This window comes from Euwallacea similis, chromosome 8, assembly GCF_039881205.1.
Source record: "Euwallacea similis isolate ESF13 chromosome 8, ESF131.1, whole genome shotgun sequence".
Taxonomy (NCBI): Eukaryota; Metazoa; Arthropoda; class Insecta; order Coleoptera; family Curculionidae; genus Euwallacea; species Euwallacea similis.
The window spans coordinates 900,140-917,090 of record NC_089616.1 but is presented as its reverse complement, the minus strand read 5'-3'; the positions used below and the strand labels follow the sequence as shown (position 1 = coordinate 917,090).

At 36.9% G+C, this 16,951-nt stretch overlaps 2 protein-coding genes across 2 annotated transcripts; both read left to right on the top strand.

Moving 5' to 3' along the window:
• The first annotated feature begins 1,646 nt into the window (after nucleotides 1-1,646).
• On the top strand, nucleotides 1,647-4,573 carry cn (Kynurenine 3-monooxygenase cn). Its single transcript, XM_066392263.1, has 8 exons — nucleotides 1,647-1,738; nucleotides 1,797-1,866; nucleotides 1,912-2,102; nucleotides 2,176-2,224; nucleotides 3,376-3,463; nucleotides 3,528-3,733; nucleotides 3,781-4,385; nucleotides 4,438-4,573. Exons 1-8 carry the CDS (start codon nucleotides 1,676-1,678, stop codon nucleotides 4,516-4,518), a joined length of 1,353 nt encoding a protein of 450 aa, XP_066248360.1. The 5' UTR covers nucleotides 1,647-1,675; the 3' UTR covers nucleotides 4,519-4,573.
• A 2,446-nt stretch (nucleotides 4,574-7,019) lies between these two features.
• On the top strand, nucleotides 7,020-15,750 carry LOC136410615 (aldo-keto reductase family 1 member B1-like). The gene is made up of 7 exons (XM_066392871.1): nucleotides 7,020-7,177; nucleotides 12,822-12,985; nucleotides 13,041-13,161; nucleotides 13,212-13,406; nucleotides 14,468-14,667; nucleotides 15,342-15,497; nucleotides 15,579-15,750. The coding sequence occupies exons 1-7, from the start codon at nucleotides 7,103-7,105 to the stop codon at nucleotides 15,622-15,624; spliced, it is 957 nt and encodes a 318-aa protein (XP_066248968.1). The 5' UTR covers nucleotides 7,020-7,102; the 3' UTR covers nucleotides 15,625-15,750.
• The last annotated feature ends 1,201 nt before the right edge of the window (nucleotides 15,751-16,951 follow it).

The following is a 16,951-nucleotide window of genomic DNA, read 5'->3' as shown; positions in this document are numbered from 1 at the left end:
TTTTTGTTTATATTGTTACTTCTGGCAAGAATTTCATCTCGAGTTGAGCGAAAAGTCTGTGAGACGTCAGCTGTGTTATCTATAGGAAAAATTGCTGTTCAGAAACTCAAGTTTTAGCGGTTTTTACATTTTTTTGTATCTGTGCAGTTTTGATCTCGCTTCAGAGGGAGACCATCCGTCGCTGGATCACCAGTCATGGGGTCGAGGGTCACGTAGACCAGCGACCCAGGCCTGGTAGACCCCCCAAGTTATCGGACGACCAGTGGCAGGAACTGGTCGCCGATTTTCGGAGATGTGGTTTCCGACGAACATCCCAGTGCGCTGTACGTTGGGGTGTAAGTATGCAGACCATCCGAAGGACTCTTCATAAAGAGGGTCTTCATAATCGGCGACCAGCAACGAAACTAGCTCCGACAAATCAACATAAACAGGCCCGCTTAGCATTTGCCCAAGAGTATTTAAATTTCGATTGGGCAAATGCTATTTTTGCTGACGAAAAAACTTTTTTGTCAAGCGAAAACGGCAGGCTACATTTATGGCGACCTCATAATACTCGGTACGATGAACGCTATATTGTATTGAACAGAAGGTTCGGCCGAATACGGGTTAACTTCTATGGGTGGATGTCTGCTGATGGTCCCGGCGAACTGGCAAGTTTTGAAACAAGGGCGAATTCTATTGAATACGTTCGGATGCTCGACGAAGTTATGCTTCCTTCTGTTCGTACTTTGTATCCTGTAGCAGAAATACGTGTCATCAATTATGTTGATGACAACTGTAGGATACATCGCACAAACATTGTGAGGGACTGGTATCACGAGCATCCAGACATAAATAATTTTCCTTGGCCTACATATTCACCAGACCTAAACCCCATAGAAAATTTATGGGGCCTAATGGTTCAAAGGTGGCACAATAATAATGAACGTACCACCGACGATTTGGTGGCACATTGAAACCAAATCTGGAATGCGGTTAGAGGTTCACCCTTGTGTTAAAACCTTGTGGGTTCAATGGATCGGAGGCTGCAAGACGTCATTGACGCCAATGGGGGAGTAACCCGCTATTAGAATTGTTTATTTTTAATTTTGTCACTTATTTATATAAATTTTAAGTTTATTTTCTCTCGATCGTACTGTATTTCCGAAAAAAATGTGTCTTGAAATTGTCCCTTTTAACGTACGCATTACGAAAAACGCCGTTTATGTTTGTCTAAAGAATTTTGCAACATAGAAATCGCTTGATTGTTAAGTGAGAGGTAGGAAATTACTAGCCGAATTGATTTATTTGAAATTATCATCCTGAAAATATTCCGGCAAACTTGGTATTTGATGTAAAATTCTAAATTTATTCGCTCAACACAACGTGTCTGTTATATAGGTCTGTGGGTCATTTTTTGTGAACTAAAACGCCTTCGCTCGGAACACGCGTCAAGCGATTTTGAAACTTAGCGTGGTCGACCACTTTTGTAGGCGATAGTATATAAGATATTGGCTTTACCGAGTACTGAAGTCGATTTCACCAAAGTATTAGTTCCCATATTACCAACTCAAATTAAGTTTAGACCACGAGTATCATATGTATACAAATTGAAGCCTTATGTAAGGTTCTCAGCGAAAAAGCTATATCGCATTACCATACATATTTATTTGCAATCAGCTTTTCCTGCATTAAAATGAAGACTGTGAATCAGGATAGTTCTGCAAAACGCACTGCGATCGTCATTGGGGGTGGTTTAGTACTAACAGTGCCTTAATTTGTTCAGAATTTCCCTTTTTCAAGTTTAAACTTTTTAGGTGGGGTCTTTGTGTACTTGTTTGTTGGCTGAGCGGGGATATAAAGTGACTTTGTATGAGAAAAGACCAGGTAAATTATCATCTTCTGATTTAAAACACACTCAAAGTCCGATAGATATTAGGAAATTAACGATAGCTAAGGGGCGATCAATAAACTTGGCCCTGTCGCATAGAGGCAGGAAAGGTCTTAAGTTGGTGGGTGTAGAAGAACAGGTATTGAAAAATGCGATTCCAATGATTGGGCGATTTCTGCACAGAAAAGATGGATTTACTGTTTCTGTGCCTTATGATCCTGTTTCTAGTCAGGTAGGAAAGATTTGAAGCAGAGATTTACCAAAGGAAACGATGGAAATTGGGGGATTTTTCATTATTGTTTTAGTGTATTTACTCCGTGGGGCGTAATCTGCTAAACCAGATACTCCTAGATGGTAAGTTATATGAAATCCAGCATCTAAAAGATTTATTAGCTAGGTGATTGTACAGGACGTTCCATATTCGACTCTCAACATAGAGATCTTGGAAATCGTAGGAGATACAAAGTCGGTTAAATGCAGGCAAAGTTATGTCTTTATGAGAGGAGTACTTTGCCTTTTTAATTAAAAAAAATCCGATTACTTCCGGAGATATCAGAAAAAAACTGAAAATTGTTTTTTTTTCTGCCGTAAGTTACAGAGAAACTCAAAAATGAAGAACACTTTTTTAAGGCTCTTTTTCTAGCGCTACAACATGAAAATAGTTTTTCAGAAATACGACGTTTTGATTTTAAAATACCATCTTCAACTTTTCTTTTCAAATAGGGACCTGACCGTTCTTTTACGAATTCGTCTAGTCCTTGATAATTGAAAAACGACCATGTGACACACTTGCCGATTTGCAATGTCTAGATTAAAAATATTGTCAGAATTTTGAAAATATATTTTAAACATTGTGGTTGTTGATTCAGGTCTGGTCTGCGGGCAGGCCAATGAACCGCATCACGGTTATTGATCCACTTACTTGGAAATAGTTTGGGAGTAAGTTGAATGCACTAATGCAGAGTGGGAAAATGTTAAGGTATTGTTTCTCTTGATAATGAATATTTTTTATCTAGACGTCGCAAATCGACAAGTGTGGCACATAGTTGTTTTTCAATTATCAATGACTAGCCCCATTTGTAAAAAAACGGTCAGGTCCCTATTTGAAAAAAAAAGTTGATGATGGTATTGAATAACCAAGTATTTCTGAGAAATTATTTTCATGTTGTAGCACGGGAAAAAATGTCTTAAGAAAGCGTTTTCCATTTTCATGTTTCTCTGTAATTTAAGGTAGAAAAAAATAAAAAGAAAATAGCAATTTTCATTTTTTTCCAGATATCTCCGGAAATAATTGGAATTTAAAGAAAATTAAAAAGGTATAGTACTCTTCCCATAAAAATACAAATTTGTCTCCATTTAACCGACTCTGTATCTTCTACGGTTTCTGGGATCCCCATGTTGAGAATGGAATGTGGGACACCCTGTATATAATCCAATCCATGCAAAAATTCTCTACTCAATTAGTACTAAAAATTACTTTATTACATGGATGTCAACGCTTTCAGTTGCGGAAAGAAGTAAATCTGTCTCCCTCTGCTTCGAACACAAGTTGGTGAACGTAGATTTCAATACCGATATCATAACCATTCAGAAGTAAATTTTTCGAGATCGTTTATCTCTCTGATTGAACGTCTTCGACTATTTTTAAAATTTTAAGGAATGGTTGGGAGGACTTAATCAAAACCACTGCTGATTTTATAGTCGGGGCAGATGGAGCTTTCTCATCTTTAAGAGCATTCATGCAAAAAACCCCACTGTTTAACTTCTCACAAAATTTTGTCGATCATGGATATTTGGAGTTGTCCATTCCACCAGAGAAAAGTGATAATATGATAAACAACCATCTGCATATTTGGCCCAGAGGTATGGCAGCGTTTTCAGTTTGATGAGTTACAGATAATTTTCATCAGGTGATTTTATGATGATTGCCCTGCCTAATCGAGACAAATCTTGGACAGTCACTCTCTTCATGCCCTTTAAGAACTTTGACGCTATTACCAACGCAGAGGAGTTGCTTTCATTTTTTAAAACTACCTTCCCAGATGCAATTCCTCTTATGGGCGAAGATACTTTGAAGGACTTTTACTTCAAAACTCCTCCCCAGTCTCTGGTTTCAATTAAATGCAGCCAGTATCACCTGGGAAAAAAGTTTATGATCATTGGTGATGCTGCCCATGCAATTGTGCCCTTTTATGGTCAAGGTATGAATGCTGGCTTCGAAGATTGCACCGTCCTCAACGAAATCCTTAATGAAACGGACGATGACATCCAGAAATCCATTGTGTTATTCACTGAAAGAAGGCGAGGAGATGCTTTTGCAATAAGCGACTTGGCTCTGTATAACTACAAGGAGATGAGGGACTTAGTTACTAAACCTTCGTATCAGGCCAGGAAAGTGATTGACACGTACTTAGCTAAGATATGGCCGAAATTTTGGGTTCCTTTGTATAATTCTGTTAGCTTTAGCCATATGGGTTATAGACAGTGTGTGGAGAACAGGAAATGGCAAAATAAAGTAAGACTATTAGTTAGATGACATGAGAGTTTGATGCAGGGTGAGTTTTCAGATGTTGATCGTCGGTCTGAGCCTGGCGATAGCTATTGCAATATTGATGAGTCTGGTTTTGAGAATTTTGGCTAACAAATAGAGGTATCATCAATGTTAAGACGAAAATGATCTGATATCGTCGGATTTATTGAGAACTGTGTGCATTGCCCTACCTTGGTGTTTTGATTATAAAGCTAGTAGCACTTTAAAATAGTATGCACATTAGTGGTGTTTCCTTTATTCCCACCTACTCAAGACACTAGGAAAGAATTTTACATGTGTCACAGAACAGATATCTTAAGTATCTACCTTTTCGAGGGGTTTCGCATGGATACGAATAGATCTTCAGCATTTCATCTACATTACCAGAATACATAATGCCTTGCCACGAGAACAATAGAGACCGAATAGCAAACGAACAAGGAATGGTACATTACGTTACGAGGTTAGTAAAAGGCACGTTACGAGCGAGACGAAAGTTTGTTGCCGCGCTGTAGACTATGGCAGTAATTTCGTCCTTTCTTTTCAAATAGTGCAGAATGCTCTTTGCATGACTTACTAAGTCAATAACATATGTACGAGTATGGATCATTTCATCAGAAACTTACTGAAGATTCCATAATTTTGATAATACCCAGGATCACGTTTGTTCTGTTTGTATTCCGAAATACTGACGCAACATATAACGCATATTTAATGGCGTGTACTGTGTGTGTAATCTATCGGCTTGCCTCAGTTAAACAATGTTACGTAATAGTATTACGCACAGTTTGAGTATTCGTTATCCATATTTATCTGTAATTTTCCGTTATAACTTAACTTTTATGAGGTGAATTTCTATGAAGGATATAGAGGATTTTGGACCTGAGCGAAGCTGAATCTTTTTTATTCATATCTTGCGGTTCTGCATTTGCCCTCCACCTTTTGACGTATGGTTATTTTTTAAATATTGCTTATGTTACCGGTACCGCTAAATGTTTAAAAATTGAAACATAAGTCAAGTGACACCCCAAGTTAAAGGTTTTTCGAAACTACATTTAATGGTGTATTGTAATTCAAAATCTACCAATTAGTTGTTGAGAAAAACAGATATAAATTTGGCAAAAACTGCAATACAAAGTCAGTTAAATAATACGTAAACTACGAAAAACCTCTTTGTGGAAAGGAAATTGGTTTGATTTCCATTTTGTGCACACAGCAACTTTGTTTAAAAAATCGAATTAATAAATAAAAATAATCAAAGAGTTTTTGTGTTCACAAAATGAACCAAGTTCCTATCAGCAAATAAGTTTTTTTATTATCTGCGCACTATTTAACTGAGTTTGTATTGCATTTTATACCAAATTTATACCTATTCTTTTCAAAAACCAATCGGTAGATTTTGAATCGCAATACACCATTAAATGTAGTTTCGAAAAACCTTTAACTTGGGGTGTCACTTGACTCATGTTTTAATTTAAAAAATTCAGCCATTTTGTACTACCGGTGACGTAAGCAATATTAAAAAAATAAAAAAATCTCAAAAGATAATATTTTTTGTCCTATCTAATGCTATTTTTGAACTTTCAAAAAAAATAACGACTTGTTAAAAAGTTAGCAAGAAGGGTATGGGGGTGGGTAATTTAGGACCGCACGGTATATTTGACTGATTCAATGTAGCTTTTAATGTGCATATTTTCTTTTATGCTCCATCACCATCCAAAATAAACTTGTTTACGTTAAAATATTCATTGATTACCTTCATCAAACCGAAAATCAAGGCATCCTGAAAATTTTCCATTTGACGCATCACGCACTAAAACTCTTCCATTGTGTACTTTATTGGTTCAAATAAGATTAGCTAGTTCCTCCTTAATTATATGTAATTTACTAGTAACATAAAAATTTCGCTAGCCAGTCACGTACTACGGGCCTGGCAACTTTACCACGAGGATAACTTCTGTAGAAGAAAGAGTAGAGAGTAAAGAAATAAAAACAAGGACTTGGTTTCCTTAAAAATGCTCTTTAAGATTAAATACCTTTCGAGCAGAACACTTTTAAAATCTGCAAAATCATCGTCGTAAATTCAAGTGAGTTATGAAATGGCTTGTGATGATCCCTGATAATAAAAAACTATTCAGATAACTCGTGGATTTGTGAAGCTCAAATTGACTGCCTTCGTACTATTATGGCAATTTTTCGCAATTTCAAGTGGGTATGAAATATACGAAGCTATTTCGTATTTTTAAACAAATATCTATATAATAATAATAAATATCTTTATCAGTACAGTCCAGCAAAATAACGTCAAAGGGCTCACAAATTCCAAACACTAACATTTCAGATTTGCTCAAAAAACATTTGGCTCTGCTGAGGCTATTTATAAGAGTTTCTTTACTGGTAAATCCAACTATTTTTGGACCGTTGCCGGACTTGTTTCATGTTTGTCGCATCTGCTGGTGAATTAAGCAATTTTCGCAAATTCACACTTCACATGCTTTGCAAATTTCGATTTAATTGATCACCTTTGCAGTATCAATCCGCCTATGAAATCTGACCTAAATCCGTCCCTGTGCAGTTTCATTGATCAAGGCTCCCTCCAATTCTCCTACCGTCTATATATCCCCAAGTTAAACTTGAATCGCGCATTTGGTGCGGGCATTTTGCGTTTTGTGGTGTCTGAAGTTGATCGCATTTTACGAAATATGGCTGAAAAAGTACCCAAAATCAAGTTCAATAATGGGCAGGAATTCCCTGTTTTCGGTCTGGGAACGTGGAAGGTAAGAATTACCTTAATTTTCTTTCACAATTTTGACTTTTTTACTGTTGTTAATTTTGTGGCCTTGATGATGGGCACTCACTTCACGTCCGGCAGGTGTGAGGGGCAAGGTTGGCAAATGTTATGCAATATTGTTATTTACTTCCTGATTAATGCTGGCATGCAAGTTGAATACCAGTAAACTAATTATCGAATCTTAAAATTAACGGAAGCTTAAGCTAGATTATTTCCCGGCGTTTTTTTCTTGTAAAGCGGTTTCTTCAGAAATTCTTCTTGCTCAAAGGTCAAATTAGAATTAGACATAGGCAGTACAGACATTGGCGTACAAAAAAATTTTTGTTAGAAATTTATTAAAGTAAACCAGGAAATCATGGGGAGAAATGACGTCACTTGCTTAATCGTATGAAAGATTAGGAGGAAATTCTCTCTCCTTTATCAGGAACTTCTTAAACTCGGCAAGTTGTTTCAGTGCTCCCGGAATTACAACAGGCTCCGCTTCTGGAACTCCACTTTCGCTAAACAGTGGGATATCCCTAATGCTGACTCAGGTTCCACGAAAGGTCAATCTCCCCTTGGCGAAATGCTATTTTTTAGAAATTTACAAGCCAACTTCGGAGGTCAATATCTCCTCCACTATCAATCGTATTTTGAGGTCCCCTACACACACCTGCTCTGTGTCGGTTCCGTTACGACTCACCCTGTATAATTTGGTGTCCATATCAACTTGGGCACTTTTTTTCAACGGTTCCATCAGGAACCTTTTAACATCTAGGTTCTTCAAGTGTTCTTGGATTCTCAGGTTCCACAAAAGGTGAGCCCGCCCTCGATGCTCAATCAAAGCATTCAGTATCATGCGACCTTTCTTAATGGCTTTAAAATTAAAATGGAAAGTTGCAGTGGCGATTAATCGCTGCTCGCCAGTTTGAGCAGGTTTTAATAAGGCCGACTTCTCCATGATATAACTTACACATATTTCTGTTGCGTATATCTCAACTTTGAATCTAGGCTCAATCTGCGGATTTTATCCGCACTTTACTCGTTTTTTTGAAGTCAAGCTTTAGCTGTCCGTTTATAGGAAAACTAATGCTTTCCGCACCGTGTTGACCACGCAGTTGTCCAATCTTGTGATCTCTATGAGTCGCGCTACTCACTTCACTTCTTTTTAGAGCGGATCTGTAACTCCAAAGAGCGGCGTTTCTTTCAGGGAGAGTACTTTCCTTTGTTTCTTCAGCACCCCCTGAATGGTGCTGGAGATGCACCTGTTCAGTCCAAATGTAAAAATTTACACTTTTTTCTGTGTTCTTTGTCGTCTGGAAATGACCGGACTGCAGACGCTTCCCATAGGATCAGAGTGGTCGACGGACGAGTTGTCCACGGGTAGGGATCACAGAAGAAGGGTCGAAACCCCACCCTGCCGACAGTCGCTCCTCGCTCTAAATTTGACTCCAGCCTTCCGTACATTTTTGGAGGTTTGAACACATCGAAAATCATAGATTTCTGGGAGACATAAATAGTGGCTGCATGTAACACTTCAGTACACACTGTGACCAAAAAAACACACATTCTTGAAAACCGTAAGGTAAAGGAATGCTAACTGGCAGTAGCAAAAGTTGCAAACTAGAAAAAGGTCAATTTTGCGACACGTGAATTCTAATTTACAAGTTACGGATGTATTTTAGCAATTCAAAATATAACAAAAAATTAAGTACTATTTTAGCGCAAACAGGTTCAGTTAGAGTGGTTATTTTAATTTTTTATCTACTTTTATACATGATAAAACTTATGTAACGATCGTTTTTTTATATTAAGAATAATGCCTAAACTAATAAATGAGAAATTTGTGCATTATCCAGCAAAAACTGTAAATTCGCTTATTTTTATTAATCAACATCAAAAATATAATAGTAATGCACTCACCTTATGGGGAGTTAAGCTGGCCACAATCTGAAGAAGTAAGTGTTATGAGCTTACTCGAGAATATCTACAGGACCAGGAGAAAGACTCAATTTTCAATACATATTGTATTATGAGTCCCAAAATCGTTTGAATTTACCACGAGAGAAGTCTTGTTGCAGGAAATTTCTATTCAAAACAATTACTGCCCTTTAGATGCAATGAGTCCCCTTCATCTCTTTCTTCTCCTTCTCTTCTTCTTCTCTTCTTCTTCTCTTCTTCTTCTCTTCTTCTTCTCTCTCTAGGTTCTAATCGAAGATCTCCAAATCGACAGTGAGGTTATTTGATAACGAATCAAATGGTCCATTTTCGCTACCAGTCTCATCAAACTCGTTCCTTCAGCGCATCATAACTTTATTTTCTAACATACCTGAAGTGGTCACGTAGAAACTGCTACGGTGATACAATTTTTCTTTCTCTTATGTTACTATGCAATCTGTCAGCGTTGCAGACAAGAAGCAATTAGATTCACAGACATGGACAGGAGGCGAAACACTCCCATTAGAATGCTTCGCACGCTATTTTATGGTATTCAACAGTTACCAGGTATCGCAATTATTGCAAGCGTTGCTGAAGGTCTAGCGGGTGAATCCTTTTCAGTCTTTTGATCGCCACTCCATCCAGCAATCCCCTAACGAGAACATTCGGGTGGTCTTCAAGTCTCTGCTTGTAATTGGTGAAGTACTTTCCGATTTCCTCTCGTACCGTGGTAACTTTAAAATTATTGTGAATTGTCTTATTGCTGATGTACCATGGAGCCTTGGTTATACTCCTGAGTAGTGTTTTTGATTGGGATCTTTGCAAAACTTCGATATTTGAGTTACTCGTGGTACCCCATAGTTGGATGCCACATGTCCAAGTGGGTTTTAATATGGTTTTATATATCGTTTATAACCTTATACCTTTATGACCGTTTGCATTCCAGAGCGCGATATTTAGTGTTAGATGTTTTGGGTGTGTTGGATGTGTTGGATACAGACATTTTAATTGATTTTTGAGATGAGACATGTTATTAGGTTCATTAGAGCGGCAAGTTGTTCTGTTTGCTTCATGAGGATATTTTCTAGCTTAACGAATGGTTGGCTGATCAGATTGAAAGTTGTTGCTTGTTCATCATGATTCTGCTCTTCTGCTTGATGATTCCCAGTTGTAGCGTTGACATATGTTAGGCCACTTGTTATCATATGATTTAGATTAGTTTGATTACTTTCTGTTCCGGTGACTGAATTGCGTGTGTTGTTATTTGAGTTGTTGTTTGGAGAGGGAGTTTTGCGTTTCTGGATGTCCCGGTAAACTTGACATCCTTTGTAGTTGGAGGTATGGGCACCATTGCAGGGAGCACATGTGGGAGGAGTGTCTTTGCCTTTACTGCATTGCGCGGTTCCATGATCACCACCACTTTTGACGCATCTGGGAGGTCTCCAACAATATGATTTGACGTGTCCATATCTTTGGCACCTGGTACACTGTGGGGTATCCTTCTTTTTTCTTGGTGGTTCCACTGCTATGTCCTCTCTAAACAGTCTTTTGACGCTGTATATTTGTTTACTTGAGCTATTTGGTTCTAGATCGAGGAAGAAGAGTGGTAAATTTTCATTTTTGTCTTTTCTGTCTCTGATGCTGGATACTTGGCGTACTTCGAAACCTATTTTTTCAATTTCAACTTTTATATCCTCTAGTGGTGTGGTTGGGTAAACTTTTCTGAGAGCGACACGAAAAGCGCGCTCCAATTTTGGTTGAAATGTGTGAAAGGCAGCATCTTTACTTTTAAGAAGTTGGACAATCCTTCTATAAGTATCTATTGTGTCTGGTGTAATTTTTATTTCATCATTCTTAATTGTGTTATAAGACATAGTGGTAATGTTTGGTCTTAGGCAATTCTTCTAACAGCAGCTTAACATTATCTACCCTTGGTACATATATTGGTGATGGTTTTGGCTCCTTGTTTTGTCGCGAATCAGGCTTGTTATTACTAGAGTTGTCATTTTCAGTGTCCATTTCAGAAAGAGGTGCATATCTGTTTCTATTTTGGTTGCTTAGTGTGGTTTCTATTTCTTCAGTAGGACTATCAGATTCTCTGCGACTCTTAGCCGTTCTTTTAACTGTTTACCATCCATTAACTGCTCGTGTTAAAGCAATATGAGTTATTGCTGAATTAGGGTCAGTACCGTTTGCAGAGTTGACAAGATTTTCAGTACGGATAACAGTTCCTGGATGTAACAACATTTGGCTAATGCTTTCGTTATCTGACTCCATGATGTCCATTTCGTTAATTAAATATTATTTGCAGATTACTGCGGGGTCCGAAACCGCAGTCGACACAAGATATTTTGAATCGTTTTATTCACAATTTAGTGCAATATTAATATGTGCATTGAGAGATTACGAATTCTTGAAATTCCTTTTGGGTTTTTTATCCGTATGTAAATATTTGCTTCTATCAAGCACGTCCGAACTCATTGATAGCTTATAGTCCGATACAATTTTTGAATCATATTATTTATTCGTCCATTAAACTGTTGTTTTTCTAGACCTATGGGGTATTCACCTGTTAGATGTAATGTGTTTCCTGTAGTTTAGTTAAATTCGCATGTGATAAAATTAGACAAGAAGCCACTGAGTTTCTGACGGTAATTTACGTCCAAAGTGACCTTGCGGGCATTTGCCAGGAATCCACACTACCACTTCCATTAAGTTTCGCTATTGATTCGAATTACTTGCACTTTTATCGTCCAATATCTACTTCGCTAATATTTTGTATAGGGATGTGCACCCAAGATCTTATCAGTCCGTAAATATTTATAGTTTATTTGTATCCAATAACTTGCCTTTCTCTCATTGAAAACAAAAATTTTATTATATAAAACCCGATATTTATAGCGTATTATACAAAACCTTTGAGTGATGTAGTTGTGACCAATCTGCCGAGATAACATTTATCCAAGTCATCGACATGTTCACGCTTATCCTCTCTCAATGCTTATGCAAAAGGTTATCAAATAACACTTTTCCTTTACCTCAAATTGTTTGCACAGTGTGTCAATTTGAAAACGAGCCATACTCAATATTTCGGTGATTATATTATAGAAAATATCTTCATATGCAAAAACACGTCGATTTTATCTTCAAGGGGGACATTTTTTAAGTCGGTTGTCTATTATATTGCACGCACCCTCTAGCGGAGGCGGAAACAACCACTAGAATCTTAAATGGGCGGGGGGGTTGAATTGAAAAGAAGAATTGCAGTTGCGTGTAGGGAAATTCAAATAGAAGTTTTTGTGAATGTTTGACGAGTGGAATTTTAAAACACATTTTATTATTGTTTAGAAAATAATGGACAGCATTTTGAATATTTAAAATATTAAGCATAATTTTTGTACAATAAAATTGATACCGAAGCTTGTTTACGCTTTGAACATAATTTTTCGACAAGCTTTCAATAAAGAAAAGGTACATTTGGAAAGGTAATTGAAAGACTTTTCGAATGAGGTATAACTCAACCCCCCTTCCCATTTAAGATTTTAATGGTTGTTTTCACCCCCGTTAAAAGGCGCGTGCAATATAATAGACAACCAACTTAAAGAATGTCCCCCTCGAAGATAAAATCGACGTGTGATGAACATATTTTCTATAATCACCTAAATATCGAGGGTGGTTCGTTTTCAAATTAATACACAGTAAGTGTTTCTTAGTCGAAACCAGGTGAAGTCACTCAAGCAGTAAAAGATGCCTTTGACATTGGCTATCGTCATATCGACTGCGCCCATGTGTACGGAAACGAACCTGAAATTGGGGAAGCTATCAAGGGCAAGATTGCTGATGGGACTGTCAAAAGAGAAGATATTTACATTACTAGGTGAGAGCCCTAGTTCCCTTTAAAAGGAAAAATAACAAAGTTCTTTCTTCTGCAGTAAATTGTGGAACACAATGCACCGACCCGATTTAGTAGAACCAGCCCTGAGGAAAACCCTTTCAGATTTAGGGCTTAAATATTTAGACTTATACTTGATGCACTGGCCTTTCGCCCTAAAGGTAAGTCTTGACCCTTCGGTAACCTTAGTTGTTGAATAATTTCTAAACAGGAAGAAGATGCTCTTTTCCCAGTAGATGCAAGTGGCAAAACTGTGTTCAGTGAAGTAGACTATTTGGATACATGGAAAGCATTGGAAGAGGTTGTCAAGAAGGGTCTTACTAAGTCTATTGGCATCTCAAACTTTAACAAAAAGCAGGTGGACAGGCTATGGGAAAATTCCACCATCAAGCCTGTGACTAATCAGGTAAGAAATGGTATCGATTATACCATTACATCAAATTGCGGTTATTGTTTCGGAATCAATACAGCATTGTCCCTTTTTAATTTCTCTATTATCCTCAATTGCTTTTCAGGTCTTGGAATTACTCATGCATGACTTTATTTGTGTTATTGTTTTAAGCAGATAAGTTTGAGCATTTATTGCACATGTTTATCGATTCTTTTATGAGCTCTATCATGAGTTAGATAAGAGTTATCATTACTAAAAAAGCTGTTTTTCTGGCCACGCCTAGATAGCTCTCATATTATTTCCGATATCCTAAAATAGCACAATTTGCTCCAGTAGTTTAATAAGGTTTTGAAAATTTTAGCGAATTTTCATGATAAAAGATTTCAGTATGAATTCGTATTCGTACTGAATTGAATGAACGGAATTGAAGTGAGTAATTCGATTTCAGTATGAATTGAATTACTAAGATAGAGAATCTATGTGGTAAGATTTAGAGAATTTTCACACCATATTTGTTATTTTCCTAAATCTGCTCTGATAATTGCCGATTATTCAAACAATACTTGTTATAATTTTTAGAACATTTTTTCGTGATGTAGTTTAGAGAAAACGGTTGTCGCAAAGTTTAGAGAAGATTCGTTGCTTCGAGGCGTAATTTTTTTTTTAAGCGAAGAAGTATTTTATCATAAAATATAGAGCAGTTCCCACGTAGAGAACATTGCCGATGCAATATGTAGAGAATATTTATTCTTCATTTTTGTGCTCTAATCCGATATGTGTTAAAAAGTTAGAGAATGTAGGGAATAATCTTTTGAGTTTTAAAGCTGTAGTGACTAAACTAGCTCAACGGCATCCAGAAGACCTTTTCGATAAGATTACACGTTTATTTTATTATTTCAGCGAATACTTACTGAATTATAGGTACTGAACGACAAAGAAACCCAAAACACATTAGCATGCAAATATTATTGAATTAAAAATACAAACACTGGGTGTTTACCTTTCTTTGTCCTTCAATATATTTTTCAAACCTGCCATCAAACGCATATTCTCTCAAGATGCAATTACGATTCCAGATTGAGGTCCATCCATACCTCAACCAGAAGAAACTTATCGCGCATTGCCAAGCAAAGGGCATCACCATCACCGCTTACAGTCCCTTGGGATCTCCTGACAGGCCCTGGGCTAAACCTGGAGACTCACAATTACTTGAAGATCCTAAAATCCAGGCAATTGCCAAGAAGTATGGAAAAACGCCTGCTCAAGTCGTTATCAAGTAAGGATCGGGGGAATACATATTATAAAACTGACGGGAACTTGGTCCATTTTGAAGACTCAAATTCAAGCAATTGTTTTGGTGTCACTATACAGGATGTTACTTAATGATGGGCCGTAGTTTCAAGGGCGCATTCCTGAACCAAATTATGTTCATAACAACAAGACAACATTTTCTAGGAACCAGTAAAGTTAACTTGACTTTATTTTAATAGTTTTTCGGTATGCAATAAAGTGGTTTTTATTTTTTTCCTCGGAAACGAAACAAGATACGAAATAATAACAAGAGATGGAAACGTTGCATTTTTAGCTGATTAGTCCGAAAAAATACAAAACTTTTAAAGAAAGTCAGTGGCGTATTTTTTTTGGTCAATATTATTCGTATGATTGCCCCTCGGAACGTCACTGGAGCTCACAATTATCATCTAGTTAGTGCTAACTTAGCATCTTATTGCAATAAACAACAGAGCCAAATTTCAACAAAATTGGCAAAAGGATCTTTCAGATATTAATAGAAAACCAATTTTTTTTTACCTTTGACACCCTGTATCTTGAAAACCTGATTTTCTAGGACATGTGTTTATATGAATTTTTCTATTTGAATTTAGTTCAGGAATGCGCCCTTGGAACTACGGCATATCATTAAGTAACACCGAGTATTTTCAATATCTTTAGATATGGAATCCAGAGAAAATTGATCGTTATTCCAAAATCGGTCAATAAATCCAGGATCCAGCAGAACTTCGACATATGGGACTTTGCACTATCCGCAGACGATATTGGTCACTTGGACAGCTTCGACTGCAACGGCAGAATTTGCCCATATACCGAGTAAGTTTAATAATTATTACAATCTTTCATAAGTGATGTTTTCTGTGAATAATTATTCTTCATTCTCTTCTAATTTTCTAGTGCTTATGACCACAAAGACCACCCTTTCATCCGTGATGAGTACTAAACCAGCACCATTGCACATTGATGTGATCAACAATATCTTTTTACTTAGTTATAAAACATACAAATATTATTTTGTGTTATTTGTTAGAAAACAAAATAATTTTTTTAATACATCCGTTAATTTTGAGCTATATTGGTTTTATTACAAATTACCTTTTATTCGTGCCACAATTTATTCATTTCTTTTTTTTTTTCATTCATTACATTCATTCATATTCAGATGTTCAACTGTGGCGTCTTCCAGTCCTCATTTCTCAGGCGATTTATTCTTACTTGCGATATCTCAACAACTGAAAATGTGTGCATCGAAACTGAACCTTGAATGTAGGAGAAAATCACAGAAATGGAAGAAATACTGCCCAGGGCATGCGATTTCATGGAAACTGAAATGTTAGAAAACTGAACGCTAGAAATTCTTCTATTCGAAGATGGTAATAGTCAACGCTACGGGAGGTATTGGAGCAAAACAAATTGTATGATATAAAAAATTTAATTAAAAATTGAAAATATTGAATCTGATTGCAGAAGAAGTCATTGAGACCAGATTATTCCCCCCGAGACCAACGAACCTGCCAAATCCAAAGAAAATATGATTCAAGTGCAGTCCTATTGCTTCTTTAATAACTGAGTTGTATTCCTACGCAAATCATCTAGTTCAATATAAATATCTGATGAACAGCCCATTTAAAATTTTGATATACTTAGCTGCGTACCGCTTTGGTCTGCTGATTCCCGTCTGATCACCGAAGTATAGAGAGACGTCGGGCTTAGATAGCAAATGGATTCTGCATCACCGCAAAAAGAACCCCTCGGCCCTTGGGCAAAAAATTCACAACAGGAGAAATAAAACGTCAACACGAAAGCAGTAAAAAGAAAAAAATCCGTTTTTTCCGGCACTGATTCCTTCAAGGACAGTTCCGGATCGGAGAAAGAGAGGGGGAAGGGTTCTTTCGTTTCCAAGATTTTTAGTGCGTGGATAGACGCCATGGCGAATTTCACACTATCTCCACTACCTGGATGATAAATCAACCCACCAGGCGTCGGATATCTTTCGAAGATTTCTCTCGTGATAAAAAAGTTTTGATACATATACAGTAGCAGTCAAAAGTTTTGCGCTTAATATACAGCGCTTGTAAAAAGCACTCCAACATATTTATAACTTTGATAAACCTGATATTAAAAAAAAACTACTTAAACACGTATAATTTTATTAAAAAAAGCATTCAATGCATTATTTTCGATGTTCAAATTTTTCGCCCCTATCCAGCTACCCCTATTAACGTTTTATTTTCAAATGGGAAGGCACCCATTGTAGTATATCAAATTAA